At 32.9% G+C, this 24,300-nt stretch overlaps 1 protein-coding gene across 1 annotated transcript in view; it reads left to right on the top strand.

The window, feature by feature from the left end:
* The first annotated feature begins 2,605 nt into the window (after positions 1 to 2,605).
* LOC123316085 overlaps positions 2,606 to 24,300 on the top strand; it is a 74,161-nt gene continuing 52,466 nt past the window's right edge. The window contains exons 1-2 of the mRNA XM_044902054.1: positions 2,606 to 3,089; positions 12,315 to 12,476. Of these exons, the coding sequence (XP_044757989.1) occupies positions 12,336 to 12,476 (141 nt within the window). The 5' untranslated portion in view covers positions 2,606 to 3,089; positions 12,315 to 12,335. The remainder of the gene's footprint in view (positions 3,090 to 12,314; positions 12,477 to 24,300) is intronic.

Genomic DNA, 24,300 nt, shown 5'->3' with positions numbered 1-24,300 from the left:
CATATAAGTCTCTTCATAAACTTTTTAGGGTTTTCACTCCCAATCTCTGAAACAAAATCAATTAAAAATGAAATCAACGATTTGCTCCTGCGTAAATTCTTGCACTAATTTGTCAGGAGCAAATTAACTAGAAAAAATTGTTGCCTGACAATGAACTCAAAATAAATAACGTTGAAATTATAATTCTTTGTAACGTTTCGGAGTCTATATCAGACTCCTTCATCAGACGAAAAAATCTACTTTTGAAAATCTTCTGAATTGTCGCTTTTTGTCTGACATTAATTGTCAACACACAAGAATTTACGGAGGAGCAAATCGTTGATTTCATTTTTAATTGATTTTGTTTCAGAGATTGGGAGTGAAAACCCTAAAAAGTTTATGAAGAGATGCAAAATCCTCCCAAAATAAATTTCAATCGATATCAGGTCATATAAGTACATATAGGCCTTTTAGAAAAGTGAGAAACGTTGCCTCTTCTGTACCCTAATGCTATTAGTTTGATAGTAATACTTAGTAGTAATAGTAATAGTTATACTATTTATTGATCCAAAAGACAAAAGATGTGTACTTATATATAAGTCCTATAGGACAAGTCATGTTAGATAGGTACGATCAGTGGATTTCGGCCTAAATTTTCGATATCCATAACTTGAGAATGAATGTTCTGATTTTGATGAAAATTTGTTGGTTCGTTTACTTCAAATAATAACCCTTTTCGTTAGCACGTGCAATTCCGAGATTATCAGGATAGTAAGGACTCAGGATAAACAGATTTATCTTTCAAATATCAAAATCTGTGTGGATAAGTTGGGAAGAAACTTATTTTTTCTAAGTAGATAATTGAATTCAATTTTCACTTTGCTTGACACACTTGTTTCAAAAGAGAAGCAAACGTACAAAATCATATTTCATGTTAATTTTTTAGATAACCGTTCTGTTTTCAATTATTTCAATAACATCTGCTGAGATTTTGGAGAGCACAAGCTCTCTTTCTTATGTATATATGATTTTTTCATTCTGAATCATCAACACACACACACCAAGTATTCAAGCACCCCGCTGAGAAATTATATTTGAAAAATGTGTTATTGAAGTGTAAATTCTTTCGAAATTATCAATCTTAAGCAAAATGATATAAGTATATTATGTAATACAAAACAAAAAGGAAGGAGTACTGTGTGTACCTACTACACTCCACTTTAAGCGACTAACCGCGTTTGTTTCCAAATTAGACGTGAACCTTGGAGGATGTGTAAGTTTTAGGTAGGTACTCATTTGCTGCCATTTGATCCATTATTTATTGATAACCAAAAATCAACAGTTTCCAAGATATTTGAGTTCTTGTGTTCTTCAAAAAATTTCTCACCTTACTTCATTTTTAGTCAATTTTTTCTACGTTGACCAAGTTTGATTATAATTTTGGATTATTTTCAGCAGAAAAAGATATGATACGTTTGAAAAAAGCAAAACTATCCTGTATCAGATATGAAAAAATTTTTTTAGAAACTAGCCAAATTCCTTCTTAATTCCCTAAAAAAGTTTTTGTTAGAATACAGGCACTAGTTTGATTTCAGCAGAGATTTTTTTATACACAACCTTTTGAATGTCCAATATGAAAAATAGAGAAACAAGATCCCAAATATAATCATATTGACTGCAATTATTAATGCCATCTAATACAGGATAGTTTCACTTTTTTCATACGTATCATATCTTTTTCTGATGAAAATAATGCAAAAGTATAAGCAAACTTGGTCAACGTAGAAAAAATTGATGAAAAATGAAGTAAGGTGAGAAACACAAGAACTAAAATAAATAAATATCTCGGAAACTGTTGATTTTTGGTTATCAATAAATATGGCTCAAACGACAGCAAATGAGTGATACTAACACCTCATCCAAGGTTCACGTCTAATTTGGAAACACCCTGTATATCCTTTTTGTAGTTCAATTTACCTAATGAAAATTCAAAGTATGCTTTTTTGGAGCAATATCAACTTCATATAGGTAGTAAAGGAAATACATTCACGGAATTGAACATTTTCCAAGATGGTACCTACTCACACTTCATTCTGCTCAACATGAAATATAATTACGTTTTTTTGTTTCTCCTTTGGAACGAGTGTGCCATGCGAAATGAAAATTGAATACAATTGACAAAAATACATAGTTTCTTTACAATTCTGAAAAAAAACTATCTTCAGTTGATTGAGAAAATATAGATTTTGATATTCGAAGGATATAAATCTCAATATTCTGAGTAATGCCTGATAATCTTGAAATTGCATGTGCCTTTCATAAAAGAGTTATCAGAAGTAAACGAACCCAAAACAAACCATTAATCCCCAAGTTATGGATATCGAAAATTCAGGCAAAAATCCATTCATGACCTCTGTATCTCCGAAAATAATAGGCTTAGGTATAAAAAGCCATTGCCACCCTGTATGTATAATATGTATAATTTTGGATGACGTTAAGAAGAAAAATGACCCTGCATAGTCCCTGAACTCTCTGATCCTCATAATCAATTAAGGAAAAACTTCTCCATATCACATCCTATCTCTCATCTACGTACAAGTCCGAAAAGAATTTAAAACCCACCTCGGTCAATCAGCTGTTATCGCTGCACGCATTCTGCTCCCGTGCTAATGAATCAAGAACAATGGCTTCGAGAAGCTGGCAGCCTCGGCATGCCCATCATGGTTCATGGTACTACTATTTCATTACTCTCGATCATTGGACGTGCGTACGACAGAACAGGCAGAGCTATTATACGACTTCTAAGCCGAGTCGAAACTTTGGCTAGGCGCTCCTTGACTAGCACCTTGACTTGAGTTGAGTACGTCTTGCCCGGTAACTCGAAACGTATAGCCGAAGAACGCCGGTGAACTGTTTGTGTGTGTGTCCGCATATGTGAACTCGGCCTCATTTACGAATTATCGGGTCACTAAATGATACTTTTTACATTGTTCAGACAGAAACGTGTCAAAGTTACTGATTCGAAAGGATTAATTGAGTGATATCGACATTGGATTAATTAGACTGCCTTTGTTATGACAGTTCCATGTAAACATCTTGAGAATAGAATGGTGAGTTTACGTTTCGGAACTTATTCGAATATAAATGACCAAGAAGATGAAAATCTTCAGGATATTTCCTAAAGCTGAAGTGTGATTCGAGTGGCTTAATTTGATGGCAGAAAAAATCGACCAAATCTCTAGAAAAATATGTTAGAAATCATTATATATTTTTGCCGTACAATACTACAATGCATTCTTTCCACTTCAAATTAACAATTTTTGATAAATATAAACAATCGGCATGTGACTATATGCAGAAGAATTTTAATGTAGAAACGAAAAATTTAGATTTGATTTTATCAATTGATCGGCGTAATTTTTTATTAGTAATCGAAACAGTGGATCTTTATGTCTAAATTATATTTATAAAAATTTATGTAAGCCACGTCTTCAATTCAACAAAAGGTTTTTTTATTTGAAAAAAAAATCGTTTGCGCTCCTTCTAAGCGCTATGGGGCGTTATCCAATTACTGTGAAATCTATTGGTATCTATCTATTCCATATTTCAAAAGGCATTCCCGAGGGATTCCTCTTGTATATGAAATTAAATATTCTTTATCTATTGTTAAATTGTTTTTTTCGAACGCAAAATTCTCGTGGAATGAGAGGAATTTTTGACCCTTGTAAAAAAATGTTGGAATCTTGTAATTTTCAAGACAAATACAGTATGTACCTACGACGATATTTGATAATGATAATTTGTCGGAATCAATGAGCATCCAATTCCTTGATTATTATCATTTCTTATGGTTCTGAGTTCTGACATAACTCCGAGGTAAACACTCGTTTCAAGGTTTTTCCCAAAATATCTACTCATCAAAATGCGAACAAACGAGTAATAGGTATACCTACATTCATTCAGAATCATCATCACAGGAAACTGAATCTGATGAATTTAAAAATTGTGGGTGGAATTATTTGCTTTGATATTAATTTTTTGTGAAGGTCCTGCAGTTTGTTAGGAAACTTGATGAAACGAAACTTTCATCAGAAAGAGAGGACGTGAAATCGTATAATGTTTCATGATTTATTCGTTGTGATACTTTCGCTAATCTCATAGTTAAAAGGAATGTCATTTCAGAAATAGGAGACGATAAAAACATAGCAGCTTTCTAAATTTTATAATCATAAAACACGACAATTTTATTCATTCTTCTCTCAACTTACCATCACGTCTTCCAAATATGCCACTCTGTACTGATTTCAAAGATCTTATGAAGACATCAAGACGAATTAAATTCTCTTTTGTTAAAAAAATTCGAATTTGGAATGAAATACTTATTACCATTTTATCCCTATAATAAGAAACCCCTTCAATGACCAAATCGTCCTCAGCTACTATTTCTGCCACAAAAAGTAAGCGTTGTCATTTGAAAAATCATAATTATCCTCCACCTCTCGTAGAAGCTGCATCACATACCTACTCTTTTATACATGAAATGTGGCTAAATAAAAAAAACTTACCTGTTCGAGCATTTTCCTACAAAATAGTATATACTGAAGATATGAATATAGGGCGTTAATTTTTACTCTGTATGAAATGAGAAAAGCAATTTTCATTTCATTACTTTTTGGTTCAGCAGGTTTTCGTGAACAAATTATCAATTTATTCACGATAAGTTCCTCCAAATAGAAGCAAAAAATTATGTATAGACTGCTCTTTATATTTTGACATATAACATAGGACTATGTATATGACTATGGAAAGGAACTATCTCCAAACCCTCAAGGTATTCATAATTTATTAAACAAAAATGCCCCCTCATTGATTGAGCTTCCGTTATTCTTGTGATACCTGTCATAACAATAATTTGAAGGAGTATGACCGAAAAACTGTATGTTTCCTGCAATTATTCTTTTCCCTTTTGTACACAGAAGAATTTTACGGCCAGCTGAATACCGGCTGCTAATAAATATTAATAGAGCAGAAATAAATAAATAATATTCCTTCAAAATAATAACATACTTGTAGAAACCCAAATGGAAGCAATGAACTGGACAATGTAACCGCAACTCATAAGCAACGTCTTTATTTTTGGTCTGCAATGAAAATAAAACTTGAAACGTTTACTTACCGATCAAATAACTTCGAACGTTTGTTTACTATTCTGGATTAATGAACCGATTCCCCATTTTTCATTTAAAATTAAACTTCGCTTTCAATACATTGAATCAGCACTAAAAATATATTTGCTGATGGATTGGTTCCTCGATTTGTTTCCTCTAGAAAGGAGGGATGAGCGATATTCGATCGTTCAGAACTGAACCTATAGCTAAAAACGAGGCTAAAAAATTTCAATTCATCGTTAGAATGGAATGACTACTCTATAATTTTTTCACTGTATAGTTTCTCGATATTCGTCTATTCGGTTCATAAAAATTCGGCAATAATAAAGTGTTTTAAACACTTAATACTGAAGAATAATAATTTTTATGTCTTTCTTTAATTTTCGAGATATTCAAAAACTAAAGAGGATAATTTACATGAAAACATGTCAAATGAAACATTTGCTATTGATAGTATAAATAGTATTAATAGGTATAAATTTGAATATAGTTTCAGAACATCAAAATAAGAAAAAAATTTTCCATATAGGCATCTCAAGAAACGCTCACTTACGTTGCTTCGAATAGGTATGACTGCTTCATTATGGATTCATTCAAAAATTTTTGAAAGTGGGACAGAAAAAAAATTTTGCAGGTATTTTCAAATAGACACCTTGAACACCATATCATCCAAGTTTCAAAATAAAATCGTCTTCTCAATGCACATTTTTCAATGATAATATTCAAAGCCGGAATGAAAATTTATGGTGGACAATAAAAAAGTGATTTCACCCCTCTGTAGCTATGGAAGATGACTAAAAAATTTATGTTCTAGGTGCATCTGCACTGCAAAATTTCATTTGTTGCGTTTCCAGGCATGACTCCACAGGAACTTTTCGTCTTATTTTTAAGTTCTGAACCTATCTCCAAATTTATTCCCATTAATCCTGGGACACCTTGTATAATATACTATAATATGATGTCTTCGAAATGGCAACATTCATAATAGGTATCAAAGCTAAACAATTATGATTTATATAAAAGAAACATAAAAATGAACTAAAAAGCCTGTTTGATTCTTAATTCTTATGCCCACTTTTAAAGTTAACAATATTTTTGATTTGTTGATGTCATTCCAAAATCTATTGAAAAGGTTAGCACACCTAATTAAGATATACAACCTTTCTACACAACAAATAACCAGAGTAATGCAATAAATCTTTCAGGCTGCATTGTTGTCACTCAAAGATTATAGAGTCTCTATAATCTTTGGTTGTCACTGTTCTCAGCATGTTAGCTGAAAATTTCACCCCCTAGTGAATCTGTCAATCTGTAATCTATTTTGTTGTTTCAATATACTACGAATCCCAATAAATCATTCTACTAAAAAATATTCTGAAATGATGTTTATGTTTTCACCAAAATCTCTTTAAGTGGCATGGTACTCTGATTCGAACAATTGAGCGAAAAATAATCCTAAAAAGTAGGTATTAGCCTTAAATTCAAGTTGATGTTATGTAGGTATGTTAAAATACTGAAATATTTCCACTTTTCAAGGGATTCATATTCGAAATGAGCATGGTATTTGTAAGAATTTTTTTCCTAGCAGAATGAATTTCTATAAAATTATTGCCACTGAGAAAACATTAGTTATTAGTTATTTTATCCAATGAAAAAATATGAAAATAGATTTCTGGACATAGTACGTCTCGGTAGAGTCATTGTCTGTTATTATTGTCGGACAAAATTTCTCGGACACAGCATCGGTGTCACAATAAAAAAGAAAATATGTATTAAACTACTTCTGAAAAGAATCTCAGAATTTTGATCTAAAAACTGAAAATGAGTAAGATCGAAATATTTTTCGTTTTTCTAACTATGTGTACAACGTCACGAACAGTAATTACTGTAAATGATTATGAGGAGCTTATTATTTTTACCAAAGAGAATACCGAAGCGAGCTTCAATACACGCGATACGTTTTTTTTTTTCGAAAGCACGTAGAGACGCCTGTTATTTTGAACCGTAGACCAGGTAAGAAGTGGATTACCTTCTACAAGGGCTTTGTTGAGGTTCCAGGAACACCTGAGGCACTTCTGAAAGGTTGTATTCAGAACCGTAACCATTATTTTAGACGAAGAAATGGGAACGGAACGAAAATGGTCATTTTTGGATTCATTGATGCAAAACGAAAAAAAAAAAAACATTTTGATTTTTATTGGTGTGCAATTTAATACGATGTTTAGTATGATTGATTTAAGGAGTAATTCGATGAATAAAAATGAATATGAATTTCTTGCAGATATAAAATATACCTACAGAAAAAATTTAAATGACTAAAAATTTCAAAGATTTTCATTGAATACAAAAATTATAACTCTAAGTTGCTTATAAAAATCATTGGAAAACATTTTATTTATATTTTTGAATTTATTGAAGCTTATATCCTCGATGAATTTCACTTAGAATATATACAGGGTGACCTGGGTGACATTTTGTTCTTCTCTGCTCAAGACGTCTTGAGATTTAAACTTAAATGTCCTTTTAAGCTTAAAGCCTATTCAAATTTCAACTCAAGTAGGATTAAAGGAAGCTTTCAAATTAAAGGAACTTTAAGTTTGAATATGAAATTGGCCGTTAGTACTTAGGTACTACTAAAAAGTGCAACTAAAATATACTTAAAATAAAAGGTACAAGGTACTTTGATGTCCATTATGAAACGGTCTGTTACAATTCCACAAATTATTCTGAAAATGAGAGGTACCTACACATAATTTCATCTGCTATGGGAAGAATAATTCACCTACTGTGTAGCAAACTGGTAAATAGTGTCTGTATAGAGCTAAGTTAGTGCCCTTTACTTTCGAAAAAAAAGTTACCTTGAAGGTGAACAAATACGGTTCTGTCCTATGCTACACAAAACGTGCTCGAGTTCACAACCTCCTATTTATCCATCGGAGGCAGTGTAGCACCTGCACCTAATTTGTATTTCTCTGGACTTACTGCCGATCTGAAGCAATGTAGTGATATTTGAGGTGCCAGACCTCTTGCTCTAATTTCTGTAATTTCGAGAAAATTGATGCATTATTCAAGTTTCGAGTGGAATCATTCAGTTGGAAACTATCAATTAAATTCTTCAATCTTCTATATATAAGGAGTCTCCAATGATTGGTGATTGGCATAATTCCGCACAGAAAACAAAATAGTCTGTCTGGAAATACATATTGGGAGTTCTAGTTATTATATTGACGTTTGTCTACTTCTAGGATGAAGGGTTGAATAAAGTAATGAGGGGTCATCAAAATTCGTCATTAATAGGTTAGGTTGTTGTCTTGTTTTGTTTACAGGCAGATGAAAATTATACGAATATTGCCCCATGTCATAAACCCCTATGTCATTTCCGATGTAAATGAAATCAATAACTATAACTAACTGATGAAGCCGAAAGAGGTCTCCAAGCATTTCTGTCATTGTGTTGGACATCAAAATAGAGAATTTTATATAAAAATATATACACCGAAGTGGTCGATTGGCTTGGTGCAGAGGTCGGCAGAACTTGGAGCTTGAATGGAATAAACGTATCTTTAGTGATGAATCCAGATCCTATTTAGGTATGCATGATGGCCCTACAGATTCTCTGTAATCTATGGTTGACAGAATTACGGTGGCACATTTTGTAGACACTCAAATAAATTTTTTGCCTTGATCCAAAGAACTTTCCCCCATTAGAATACGTCTGGAACTTTATAGGAAGAAGATATACTGTACCGTGTACTGCATCCTCCTTAGAGTCTAGACTCTAGAGGCAATTCGTCATTAAGTACAAGTTGCCTGATATGAGGTACTTTAAGAGTATATGACCCGGCGTACTTTTGAATGCAGAAGACAATTTAACACATTATTAATTTTTCCCTTTTTCTCAAATTTTGATCGATTACTTACCCAACTGTAAGTGACATGTATAAAAAAATTATTGTAATTTGTGATATTATTATTACCAAAATGAATGTTGAATATTGATAACGTAGAAAATCCAGCCAAAAGTGTGTAGAAGTTGATGAAAATTTTGAAAATATTGCCATCGTATGAAGCGAAAAATATTCTTAAAATGTCCTTTCGATGTAATCGAAAAACAGTTCCACTGGGAAATCAACACTGATATTCAGAATATAAAAAAATTACAATTAAATTGTGCTTAGAAGAACATGGCTATTTTAATAATCAAATTTGAATCCTTTTAAGCCCCCTTTAGTGTCTTTTGTAGTGGGTCTGAAGGAAGCTTCGAAATTAAAGGGACTTTGAGTTTGATTAGGAAGTTGACCGGTAGATTTTCCTGCAAACTTCCAAAATAATACTGATGACAAAACGCTCTTTATGGAAATGTTATGTAATGAAACAAAACTTAATTTTTGTTAAATTATCAGTGGTATTTCTACAAATTTAGCATTTTATTCCGATAAACTGGATAGAGATAATAAATATTATAAAACTAATATTTATACCGAGATTTATATTAAGCAAAAAAAGAGCTGGTGAATAGCAGATTGTGTTTTTCATGTCTTGTGATTGCCTTATTTCCTGAATGAGAAGTCTTGACATTTCATGGAGCTGTTAAATATTCAATAATTTGAACTAAATACTAAATGTATCGAAATCGCTGCGAATTTGGAATATCGGACTGTTTAAGATACTCGCTGTCGTAATCCTACGGTATCGTCGTTGAAATGTTTCATTTCATTTTCCATTGATTTATATAAGCAATAAAAGACAATTTATCTGTCGAAATGTCGGATTCCTCATGATATAACCGTTACGTTTATAACTTCTTTGGGTTCCTGAGATTGAGGACTCAAAAAGTGTCAATCAGTGTCTGAGAGGTCATTGGGATTCTTATTATTGGGGACTTATCGGGAAAAAGAACAGGCAGATAAATAAAAGTGATTTATGCAGCAACATTTTTCAACCTACAAGCTGTTAGAAGGGTTGATACTGGTGTAGCTGATAATAGGATAATGTCTTGTTATCGAGTGTACATTATTCATGGAATTACGTACCTACTGGAATTTGAAATATGAGCATTCTTTCTACACTCCAAATCTTCGAACTTTTTCCTATATTTGTTGATTACCCTATTAATCTGTTGAAACTGGTTATCGACAATCCTAAGGAAAAAATGTTTCTAAAAAAATAAACGTTATCATGAGTGTCGTTCAGCTTGTGATCAACCAATGAATAAAATTATTAATTTTTAATCATTAATAAAACAAGAAGTACCTATATTTAATAATTAGAATAATAATAACACCCTTCTGTTTATTAAATGGGTGTGACCACGACCACTAGCTCACTGACCACACACGCTAATTGTCCTTAGCTAACTTCAGAATTGTGGGTAATAGGGTGACTCTATAATAACTACTTAATGTATGAATTTTATTTTATTAATGCTGCCTAGCAGTCATAGAGAAAAACATTTTCCAACACCAAAATTTTATTGATTGCCTCTTAGAATGTCAGCTCGATTTCAATTCTGCCAGTTTTCTGGTTTCCAAGAAAAAATTAAAAATTGCTCTTCAGGTTGCATCTAATCTGAACAAGGACCGCTCAAAAAAATACAAAATACACACACTATTTTTTGACGAAGAACCACCCCTTAAATTTTTTCTGAACTATTCGTTTACCTAGCTTACGTAGTAGGTACCCGTCAAAGATGTTTTAGTTTTCTAGACTTAAAAATAAAATTTATCGATTAATTACAAAACAGATCTAAATAACTTTGGAAACTGTAAAAAATCAGACACACTTATATTTCGAAACCAATATGGAAAAATTTTAGTTTCAACTTGTACGCCTGTTCATAATCATTTCTAACTGGACAGTGAAAGTAACCCCCCCTCATACTCTGATATCCTCATCAAGATTGAAGAAAGGAAAAAAAGGATGAAAATAAATTGCAATTAGAACAACACATTTCTCATTAGCCGTGAAATATCAATTATTAAACTAAAAATAGATTTATTAACGGTACACTATGATTACCTGATGTTGCATTTAATTGTGTTCTCATGAGCTCCTTTTCACGGTCTGGTGTAAAACGCAGGGGATCTAAGGAAAGGGAAACTAGCTTCTTGAACCGTATCTTGTAACGGATAAGTATTTAAAAGGAGTTTCCCTAGAGACTGTTGGAGCAACAACATTTAATAATAGGCTGAATAAATATGTGTACTCATCAGATCAGATAAAAACGAATTCGGTCCACCCTAATTATATTATTTATAATGTTTATTTTTTCAACTAGGGCATTGTAACTTCTGAATGAAATTCACAATTGTATGACTTCCGCGATACCACTCATATATCTATCATTTTCAATAAAAAAAAAGGATCTTTACCCGTTGCCTGAACTCCTTCAGGTTTGTTATACTTAGTAATGCGAAACTAAGAATACCTTCTAGTAGTTAGAATATTTCAATAATTTTTGGTACAACCAATTCTGGTGTACCTACATGTCTAATATTTGGAGTCGCAGAATTAAGTACCTAATGAAGTTATTTTGATATGATGAAGGTTTGTTTTCAAGTTATTCTGGACGTTAATTATTTTTTGTTGCTTTTTCATTAAAACCTCGAATGTATTCTTCCAACAAGTCATAAATGATGATTGAAAATTCAAGTCCCTTTAATCTTTTATAGGAACACTATGAATATATTCTCCGTAATCTACGTTACTGCCTGGATTTTAGATAAGTAAGCCGATACCCCAGCTGAATGTGAGGTGGAAGCTTTCGAAGTACCAATTAAGATTTAAAATTTAATGCGAGCAGAGGGATTGCCATCACCGTTATTGAGATTTTCGTTGACGTAAAATGCTTTGGTAGGCGTTACAAGAATTTTATAATCTTTACTGATGATAATTTAATGTATTCAGGAATATCTGAATTCGTAATGGTGGCCGAACTAATCCTGCGAGATTTCTATAGTTATGACTAAAAAAAGGCCATGTATTTTCGATCGATATGTAAGCAGCATCGCGATCAGTTAATATCGATGTATAAAAAACGTTGATGCAAAAACATCGATGTTTTTGGCAACTGTTTTCTATAATTTCTGATATTTACGTCTTGGAAAATTAATAGGTAGGATTACAGTTAAACAAAATGGAATCTTCAATGCTTTTTCTTTTTTTCAGTGATACCTAATAACAGACAAAATGTCTCCACCGCTGGTTTTGAACCCTCCCTTATTGATGTCAGTGGCAACCCCATTGAGAGACAGTATGCCTTGTACCACAACGAAAGGACTTCTTAATGAGCCTGGCCAAAACAATTGTTTCCTCAATAGTGCAGTACAGGTAATTAGAAACGAATCTTATATTTTGAGATATCTGGATATGCTGATATTCTTCCTAAATTATGTATAGAGGTTGAGTCTTTGACTCGTATACAAATATTTTTACAGTAGATTCTTGAGGTAAAAAAAAAACACTTTTTTCTCTGCCATTTTTTCCGAATCGGCTTGGTTTAATTTAAGAGATGCAGGCAGTTGATGAACAATAAAAAATGTTATTTTTTAGTTCTTCTTCACAAACGGTTTTAACGGATGAAATGAATTTTGGAATATAGTTTTTCATTTATTTGATTAATCTTGTTCGAACACAACATATCACCCACGTCTTCCAGTTTTTTCATTATGAACATAACGTACCATAAAAATACCAAAAATTCAAAGAACCCAACTCTTGAAACTTAGTTGGACACTATCTAATGAATTTTTGAACGTTTTGTGAAATAAAAGTATATATTCTTCATATTTTCTCGTTTTTCGAGTAATTTGATGTTTAAAATTTAAAAAGCATCTATGACATTTGAAAAATTGGGTAATAATGCTGAATACAACTCTTTTTAAAAGATCCAAAGAATTGTAGTGTCACAAATATAGCTAGTTACTCTGAAGGTAGTTTTGTTTTTCCAGAGGGGTGACACAGCTCATTATGAAAATTCGAAATGCCTATATCTTTTTGTCAGGTCTGAATCGGAAAAAATTATATGAGAAAAACGTGTTTCTTTTGACCTCAAGAATCTACTGTGAAAACATTTGTACGAGTATCCTGTATATCTTGATGACCAACCTGTAGCCAAAAGTGCTTCCAGTAGAAAAATTTAAACAATGTTCTTGGAATGCTTCTTCTCCTCGTGATTTAGGTTTAATTGAAATATCTATAAAGCTAGATGATGGTTTTTCATCTTGGCACTAGAGGCTATCTTCATGTCTAATAACAGGCTCTGGATCTCATTAAAAGTAGCATTATAGAGCTATTCATTTTAATTGCAACAAAGATCCGCTAGATTCCGTTCCATTGGGATTCGCCACGCTAGCACACGTGGTCGTCACTATTCGTTGTTTTTCAAGCTATCGTGCTCTTATAATTTGCGAAACAGGATCATTAAAATATATGTGACAGAAACTCAGATCTGTATCTTCTGACTGACTAAAATCGAATGTCTAACAGACATATATCCGAAACTACAGGTAATTTGGAATCAGTAGAAATTTTTTCTCTCAACTCAATTTATCCTATAAAACTTCAAGCATTCGGGCAAAATGTTTCTTATTGCAATCCCATAATTTAATGCTGTAATTCTTTTGAGATCTAGGGATAGAAATTCCTAATCTCGATTTGGTCGAATAAATTTTTTTTGGAAACATATCACAAACAGAATTCGAGAGGATGTTTCATATTGCGATTAAATCAACTCATCATAATAAAATGATAGACATTCCCTGGCGTTGAAGAATATAATTGTCGTCCCTTGATTTTGAGAAGTAAATGTAACAAAACTACAAGAAGTTGAGAATTGAGGAATCCATGGGGGCAGAAACATTTAATATTACTATATTGGTTTTTTTGAATTACTCGTTTCAGTTTGAAAAATGAGAAATAATTTTTTGAATGATTTGAATTCGAGGTATGTATGAAAAATACCATATGATTGTTACTAATTAATATTTTTTGATTTTTCAAATTCAATTCAATTTTTGGCCAGTCCTGCCAAAACCTGTGCTACAAGTTTCCATGAAGGAATAACTTTTGAAAATACTTTTTTCCGGGAATAATGTAATGACTACAGAAAATTTTGTAAAAACTATTCCTGCTAGAACCAAATTTTACAATTTTCGAAAAATAAGTGTACAAATTTCTAACCATAGATCTCATAGGAAGGTGACCATTTCAACGAGGTTATGAAATTTCATTAAAAAACATCGAGCTGAAATCTGTGTGTGTGATGCTTAGAACATAGATACATGGAATGGACATTCAGTGCTACGAATGAATTGTTTGTAGTTCACACATAACATTCGATGTTTCTCTTTCTATCGCGACACTAAGGCAGTGGCGTTTTATTGAAAAATTCACATGCATCCTATCTATTCGTACTGAAAATTGATGCGCCAATGATGTCCGAATCAACTGTCTCAAATGTGATTGGCGACACTAAGCAACTATTTCACTCCAGTCTTTGGAATGTTTATTTTCCATTCCATGTATCTATGTTCTAAGGTGTGATGAGACCAAGTTTTCTAGTATAGGTACTTATAATTTCGAAAATAAAAAGGAAGCAAATCTATCCCACTATACCTGCATTCCAAACGAATGAACAATGGTTTCAAGAAATCATGGAACAGCAGTTCAAAATTTTTTGTAAGAATCTACTTATATGAGCTAGAACCAAGTTCTCTATGAAAAAATAGTCTTTAGTATTGAATGTCTGTTCCTTTCATATTCAAATAATATTCCAAAACAGAATTTTATATAGAAATAGTGAACACTGTGTTGAAGAAATTGGTATGTGTGGTAGTTAGTTGAATTCAGACTTCTTTATAAAGCGACTATGAAATGCGGTAATATTCTTTTATTGTCATCTCAATAGGGAGAGCTATTCAAGTGAAAAGGTAGTCAATAAGGTTATTTCCTTCTTATAAATCAATCAATTTCCTGGGTTGACTGCATCCTACCTTGACGTTCCTTTTATGCAGGTGTAAAATGACCATAAACTACGTTATTGATATTGAATCTTTTGCATAACTCGTATCTAACAATCCATATACTTGAGAATGATTGCAAAGAATAGATTGTTTTCCTGAGACGTAACGGTATAAGGAAAATGATCAGCTTAAAGAAACAACAATATTATTTGCATATCTTTTTCTCTTATATTGAATGATTGCATTATTGTTCCTTGATGAATTCTGAGACAATATTTTTTTTTTTGCTTTATAAGTATCTTCAATAATTCTCCGATGTAATTACAAACACCATCAAAATATAAAAAGCGTAATTTTTATAAAAACATTCAAAAGTTTCCGTGTCATTTTCGTGAACTGAAATATTTTGAATTTCTCCTCAATACTCAATTTATTGTCATAGTATTAATGGTGATATTGATAGTTGGGCGTTGGTTATAAAGTGGTTTTGAATAATCTGATGAATGAATTAAAATAGCACTAGTTGTGTACTGAAAAACATATCTCACAGAAATCACATTAGAAATGCTGTAATAAAATTGCGAATGTTTTTTCCATTGGACATCTTCTATAACAATAATCATACATAATTGTGGCAGTTTCTCCCCAGGTCGCTAACCAACTCTTTTTTCAAATTTTAGCAAAATTATTGCTTCCAATAAAATTCAAAGATGTTTTTAACCGAGGTTCTAATACGTTTCTTTGCAGGAATTTAAACATGGGATTTAGTTAGTTTTCGGACAAATTTCTCCTAACTATAAGTATATGAAAAAACTGTAATTTTGCAATAAATGACAATAATGACATTCCAATGAACACATGTTATTCTTGCTTGAAAATAATTTTTCTAATACCCCATTCTGCTGGGAAAAATTGATAGGTTATTCATCATTATTCACTTCCCGGATACAGGAATATCGTCTACACTTATGTGTTGGAGAATAATTCCATTAATGAAAACTTATTTATACACCAGAATTATAATTCATATAATTCAAAATAGTGAAAGCGGATATTGGAATCGGAAGAAACTTCTTTTCTCCATATTTTTTATTCCTTCAGATGTTCCTATGTTTAAACCGTTTATCACTCAATTTCAGGCTTGAACGCCTAGATTTTCTGATGTGAAAATCGCATGAAGAAGAACTGAGTAGGTATTGATTTGAAAGTCTTCAAAATGGCTAATATTGAAAGTCTGACTGAAGTCTTGAGAATTTTATTTTCAACATATCCCCATACGAAAAAATCAAAGGATTGAGGTCTGGTGATCTAGCTGGCCAGGCAATAGGACCATGCGTTTCCATCCACTGATTCCCAAATAAACTATCCAGTTTGAAAAGTGATGTATTTTTGTGATTCTATATCGTTCTGATATGAAAATTATCTATATCTCTAGAAATGCTTCTTTCATTCATAGAATAATGTATGTCAGTTAAGTAGTGATTATTTCACTTTTATGCTGACTTTGCCTTGAAGATGTAAGTAATATATCGGCATATCTACATTTTTTGTGAAGCTAATTTTTTTTTGTATGATATGAGATCAAAAAAAGAATGCATTCGTATTTAAAATAACGAAGATCTTTTTCCACCCTTAGTACAAGAAATTAAAAAAAAAATGAAAATATTGTTGTATTTCCTGTGAAAAAGTGCCTGAAGAAAGTTTTTATCGTTTTTAGATATTTTCGAAAGTAAAGAAGTTATTGCACATTTAAGTATCGTGAAGCAGTTTCCACTAATGAAATTTTCACAAAAAAATCGAGCCCAGGACTCCTCTCAACGTTTTTTCCTATCTAGTATATAAATAATCTTCCATAATATTATACTAAAATTCAGCATATATTCCTAAATATATTTCCATTTACCATACAACTTCAAGATAAACAGTAGTACTCAAACTATGCTGAAAAGAACTAACTGCGATTCCAAGTTCACAAACTTTCGGGAAATTAGAAGTTTCCCACATATATATATCGGATCGGTTCATCGTGAAAGATCCTGGCGAAGAAAAACAAATACCCAGCATAACAATTTTTTTTTGAAATATTCGTCCAGGCGATTTTTGAACGTATTCACAGACGGCGCAACTTCAGCGGGAAGAGAGTTCCACGTATCAAAAACACGGTTGCAAAAGAGTCATGACGGGAATTGGGTTGGGCAGAACCTGTGAATGATTGTTCTTTTCAGTAGAGGACAATTTTGGATAAACAATTCAAACAATTCCTTATAGCTGTTGTCACAGAGCTACCCAATCATTTTGAATAAAACCATCAGCCATCGAGCCATCAAAAATATCTCGACGAATCCTACACAGAATTATTTGAATGATTTTTTATGGAAATGCAATGATATTTTAATGAACTACTACAAATAAGCTTTTCCATATCGACCACAGTGTAGGCTTGAATGGTACTCAACATTAACCAAATAAATATAACAGCCCACTCAAAGAAGTGATTTCATCTTTGTATCTCACGTAGGTAAGCATCAAATGAAACGCTATCATTTTAAAATGGTATCAGGGTTTTCATGCAGCTAAATAAGTCCATCTCTTATTTTGGGACCCGTATAATCTCCGGATGTCAAATTAACTGCTCAAAAATTGAAAGATCTAAAGTCATGCATTGAAAAGTAATCTTTTGAGTAAAAAGAGGAAAAAACATCCCTAGTTTCATAGGTAGTTCGCAATTTTTTTGTCCACATGTTTTTCTTTTACATCTTTTCCTAATTTATTTTCAAGCCTCAAATTCGGTAGACTGAGACTAGCTTCTAACAATAAAAATGAAAATTTGGAGCTTTTAGAAATTATTCTAAACAGGAAACTAAGGTCATTATTAATATAGCTTATATAGTTTTGAAATTCAGAATGATTGAAAAAAATTGTCCTTGAAAGCATCTGTGTGTTTTTACATTCTTATTTCAAATGGGTACCAAATGTTTTTTCCATCTTATTATTTTCCGAAAATTCTTGATCTTTTTCATTAAACATACAATATAAGTAGGGCATTTATAACTAACTTAAGTTTGAAGGTACTAATTTCATGAACTACTAGTCTGATCGGAAAAGTTCTTATTATAGATACTTATTGAAGAGATTTATGAGTTCTATGGGATGAATCCACCATTAACATACGAGTGCAGTAATCGCGTATTCTCCAATTTAAATGTGAATCTTCTGTGGGATATACAGAGTGTAACTTGATAGCCACGATAAAATTTAAGGGGCGATTCCCTGTCAAAAAGGCTACTAGGTAAATTTAAGTTATGGAAGATAATTCCAGCCTCTACGACTCACGCCATGTACTTGTTGATAATTACTTTTAGCAAGGAATAAATTAATTTTTCAATCTTATCATATGAATAAGGAAGAATGCTTCTTGTAAAAGGAATTTCAGGGGTGGCTTTTTCTACTCTTATAATTATAGAAGAACACCACCAAAATTTTTTTGTTTATCCCCTTGCTCCCAGAGAATGTCTGCCGAATTTCATTTATGTCTGTTGCCTGGTATCTAAGAAAAAAATTAAATATTGCTTTTGAGGTGCAATCTTTAGGGAAATGCATCTAAGCAGAGACTGCCCAAAAAAAAATTGTAATAACCCCTTTCATTTTTTTCTATAGCTAGTTCTCACATAAGACATATATCATCATATATATCATTTTGATTGATTTCAATATATTGTGTGTGATAGTAGATGAATAGATTGATACGTAATTACATATCTTCTATTTTTTATTTATCCTTCAAAAAATCGATTCATACCTTCGAAGAATTTTTCATGTACATATAGCTAGAATATATTTTTCCAACTAATCTTGCTTGTGATGAACGTTGGCTACAGACTTGAGACTTGATGTAATATTTGTGCAACTCTTGTACATTAAGTAACGGTTTCGACCAAACTAATTCCAACGCAAGAGCATAACATTAGTCTTGCATAAATATATCGATATATGGTTCTTGTTAACCATGATTGAGTTGAAGTTGAAACCCAAAAATTATTGATCAATGAATTGAATATAGGATACTCTAACGATTTGTCAAAATCAGCTGACCGTTTGTTGCCGTGGGGCACACAAGCTTTTCCCTCCAATGATTCCTATGCTGTTTCGGTCGAGTTTGAGTGGTGTTTTATTGTGTTTTGTGCATGTTTTCGGAAAAAATTTTGTTCCCGACGTTATATCTCCTAATCATGGACAGTTCGTTTAGTCGAGTTTTCTTCTTAAAATTGTGAACATCGGGTATTCTAAAAAACTATACATCGTCCCTTTCACCTTTACTTCCACATTTAACTACACAACAAAAAGCAGGCATTTTCTGATGAGAAAATGCAGCTAATGAGCTGCGAAAGTATAAAAATCAAAAATTTCAATACACAAAGCATCAATTAAATGCTTTGTGTGCCCCACGGCAACGAACTGTCAGATGATTTTGACAAATCGTTAGACCTACCCTATTGATGCTGACATAATTTGGTGCCACCTGGTTGATTAAAACTTGCGATGATCTTGAATTGAAATGCCTTCTTGTCAAAATCACAATTGGTTCTTCGTCTAAAAAGTGTGATTTCTTGATAATATTTAGTGAAGGAACTTGAGATCAAATATGCACCTCTAATGAGATATGGAGTGTCCAAAATGGGAAATTCTCTTACGTTTTCGTTGAAAAAATTGAAAAGGCCCGAGACCATTCGTTAATGTTTTCGATCTGTTGATAGTCGCTCATGATTCTAAACAAAAAAATTTTGTCATCTGCCTAATGTCTGTTTTCGTGGCGTTTTTAGTCGTAACAGCATCCCCTAACTTCTCCCAAGTTGAAACCTCTGAGACCTTGGAGTGTTCGTCAAGTGGAGTATTACTCTAAATACAACCATTTCTAAGAAAAACGGCCTGCAGTAATAGAAAGCACTGACGGATTTTCAAACCTCTTCCTAATATTTTTTAGTCGCAGTGCAGTACTTTCTATGCTCTTGACGAAAGACTAATGTTTGCAGACAAGAAATCGCTTCCTGCCATAGTTGTCTCTGTTTGTCATCCAATGACTATGGGAGGTACTTCTACTTATCCACTAGTGTTAGAATTTTTGAACAATGACTTCTGATTAACGCAGACCTCAACCATCCTCATTTACAGGATATTCAGTCGCAGACTTCCTTCGTCTTCCCGTTCAACCAAAACAAAAACAACAAAAACAATCAGCATCGATGGAATTCATCGACTATAAATAATGGGATAACGTGCGTCGAACACAAAGATTTGTTACCGTCTGAAGCGAGGCACAAGGAGCCATGACCGCAAGATACCCGCTGAACTGCCTGGCTGCATCGAAATCAGAAATGGCGGGAGTGTTTCTTTATCGAAACCAGCTCCTACATCGGGTTTTTTCCACCTTGGCTCGTGCTAAGATTTCAGTGCTCCTTGCTGTCATAAATCGACGTTTATACGATAGAATAATTACACCGTATAGAAGACCAGATGGAATTACAGTGTTTTGTGGAGAGATAGCCGAGTACTGGATGACTTTGACTTTCGAGGATGATCTTGAAAGAGATTTGATGGATCATATGAATTAATCAGTTATGTTGATGATTTAATTATGATCTACATAGAAAATAGGAGATTTCTTACAAGTTTATCCGAGTTTTATCTGAACGGCGTTTATATAAGACTCAAGGGTTTTATGTAACAAAGCATTGCAATACTTGATTATAAAGTAGATGGTAAAACAGTTGGGAATTATGCAAAGAACAATATTTATATTGAATGGTCTTTTCTGGTACATCTGAACTCTTCAGACGAATTATCTGGACAGTGCTTAACGTCCTTCATCACTTCGGTGGTCGTTGACTCATTGTCATCTTCCTGTATCTTTGAATAATCCCAAAACCAAAAGTCCATATGTGTTTAATCCGTATCATTATCTTGGTTACTATACCTACATATTCATAAAGAATTCCGGAATACGTCAAAGTTGAATTTAAGATTGTAAAAATGAAAACTCTACCTTCAACCTCTTTCGACAGACAGATACAACCCCCAAATTTTTTGAATAGGAAGAATGGGCTTGTGATACATCGTTTGAAAGGCCGCGTCATTCTCTATTCAGAAATATCATTATTTTCGAATTAATTGCAAAAATCAAAATCAAAATGTAAATACAAAAACTAAAATGTAAATAAAAAATTCATAAAAAAAATTGGATGTTTATGTTGGGACCGTAGATTCGGGTCACTTGAGACGATTTCGAAATTCAACTTGTCATATTTCAAAAACGGTGACCTCTTTTCATGTGAGAAAGGGGTTCAAATATGTTAATGACTCAGACTATTGATCAGGATATATACCATGCTTCAGAATTCGGATATAAATTTAAAAAAAAAATATATACTTGTCCCAAGTCACCCCCCGAGTTGGGAGGCTTGGGACACAAGTTAAAATCCATTGATTTCCCAAGTCTCAAATGAAATAGGTGACTTGGGACGGCGTATAGTTTTGAAAAATTAGAATTTGTTATTATACAGTTGAATTTCGGTAAATAAATTAAATGATAAACCCCTGTTACAGCGAAAGTAAATATATTGCAACTCAAATGTAAAAAAAACTAAACATAACTAGGGAACTTTGATTTCTTTCCTTCTTTGGTGATTTCTTTGTGGAAATAACGTAAATAATAATATCCTGCGAAAAATCGGCATATTTCCTGCTGCCAATGCGCCGCTTGTATCTATTCGGCATTGTCCCAAGTCACCCTATGAAACAACAAAATAAATGAATGAGATCCGTGTTTGATTTGTAAACAACCTTGTTTCATGACATATCTAATATCCCAATATGCCACGTATCCAGAAAAAAATTACACATGCACAAAGTGAAATACATGTACAGGACACTAGAAAGTATAAGGGCCATAAAAAAACGCGCTTTTACTCGTCCGAATTCGTTAATTTTTTTTTTGTCAATTCAAACGCTCTGGTCACGGCAAACTCAACAGGAATTAATTGTTAAATTAACCGAAAAGACGCTACACAATCTTATAAGTTTGTCCCTTCACTCATAAATGGTAAGAAACAAAGAAACTTGCAAGAGGGGTAATTGTCCCAAGTTACAGGGCTGTCCCAAGTCACCCGAATCTACCGGTACAATAAAAAATAACCCATAATTATCGATTCTCTATTGTTGCTTGCTTTCACCGCAAGGGAGCCTCATCATTTTGCCAAATTTTCGAATTTTGTACTGCAAATGGTAAACCTTCGGAGGAAACGAAAAAGTTGCTTGAGATTTTCAGGGTAGGTTGAGTTTTCAATAAGTCTCTGAAAAAATACAGAATGTTGAATTGAAATTCGGTAATTAGTTAAAGAGTGCCGAAACAAATCTTCTGCAGAATTTCATATGAATGGCTTTAAATCACTAAAAAATGAAAAAATCGGAAAAATAATTCAGTACCTTCATTTTCAAGAGTCAAGAATATGCTCAAATTTTGAAAGAACCTTGAGAATGTTATTGAAGAGCTATTTAGGGAGTTTTTTTTTTTAATTTGATCGGATCTGTATTCAAGGTAATAATGGGAAAATGATGATTTTTTCCAATACTGATCAGCGCTTCGAGATTTCAGTAACCGGATGGCTGACCACCCTGGTTATGAATTCAACGATGTACTCAAAAGCCCATATCATCAAGTGCTTCCCTATTTTTTTCACCTTCTCCTCCTCAAAATATGATCCCTGCATAATTCACCTAAAGATAATTTGAAAGGTGGTCCATAGACGTATCCGGAAAATAATTCTCTTATAGAGAATCACACCTTTAAAATCGACTAATACCATCGAAATTAAGGATTGAACAAAATCTCCTTATTAATGCTGGCAAGCAAAAACTGAAATAACCACCTTCATATACATATGAAGAAAATCTGCATTCTATCCATCTTCTAGTATATTTTTGTCACTTTTGGTTGAAAACTCCTAACTCCTCATGGACTTGCACTTTCCTCCAAGTCAGGGTATAAACAAAATGAATGTGTTCTCTATTTTGGTCTCTCTCTACGAAGGCTCCAGTGGTTTTTTTGCTCTTTTTGTAATCCCGATACATGCAAAGGCCAATTTAATCGTAAATGCGTGCGTGCAGTCTTCAGGTGTAGAGTTAAATGAGTGAGACACATCCTCGAAACATTCTTCAATTGGAACCCTCCTTCCTTGAACTACTATATAGCTGGTGATTATACCTCAAAGGATATCGTCGATATCGAGTGCCGCATTCCACAATAATTGATACAACAAAACAAAAACTACCATGATTAGAACGTGTCGCGCATTATTCTCTGTTTTATGGACATATCGAGGCAAATAATTTCCCATATTTGTAATTACTCCGTTTACATCAGAGTGAACGCGGTGTTTACGGTCTCATTTGAGATGTAATGATTATTCGAATGTTCAAACTAGAGTACAAACCGACAATTTGATTGAATTTCATCAGATAGAGTTTCGTAGAAGTCGATTTGAAATGTGCCAAGGCGAAAAGATATTAAGCCTATAATAGAGTTAGCAACGTGAAATTTGGCTATTCAGTACAAGAGAACATTGAAACTTCAAATAACAGTTTAGTATTTCCACAGTGTTTTTCTCTTCTATAAGTAGGTACATACATAAGTTACTACTTGCTGTAATGACTATTTACCAAAGAGGTCCTCAAATTCTTGGGTCGATAGGTTATCGATAACAAATTCGTGCTCAAATTCAATTAAACATCCCGTATTTTTCCAAAGGAAAAGAACCGGTTACTTGATGTTTTAGGCTAGTTAAAGAGCCCTAAAGGTTCGCAATAGGTAGTTGAAATTCCAATTGAATTCAAACTCAGAAAGTAGTTGTGAAGTACACAAACGAGGATTCATGCAAAATTTTGTGAGGATCGAGTTATTGGAAAATGAAAAGATAATCCTCAGAACTAATTCTGCATCTCAATGTTTCCCACCTAAAATGCACAAGAAATGACTCTCGTCAGTTGGAAAGTACCTACTTGCCTTTTGTACTGATTTCAACGAATTATATTCAGTTCTTCTGGGTAGTGCCTGCAAATAGAGGGATTTTCGTTTTGATTATGGAAATGTGCTCAAATGGAAAATCAAACTGTGATGAATTCAGGGTTAGTTTAATTTT

This window comes from Coccinella septempunctata, chromosome 6 (assembly GCF_907165205.1).
Source record: "Coccinella septempunctata chromosome 6, icCocSept1.1, whole genome shotgun sequence".
Taxonomy (NCBI): Eukaryota; Metazoa; Arthropoda; class Insecta; order Coleoptera; family Coccinellidae; genus Coccinella; species Coccinella septempunctata.
Note: the sequence above shows the minus strand (reverse complement) of the source record. Positions and strands in the feature narration are given on the sequence as shown.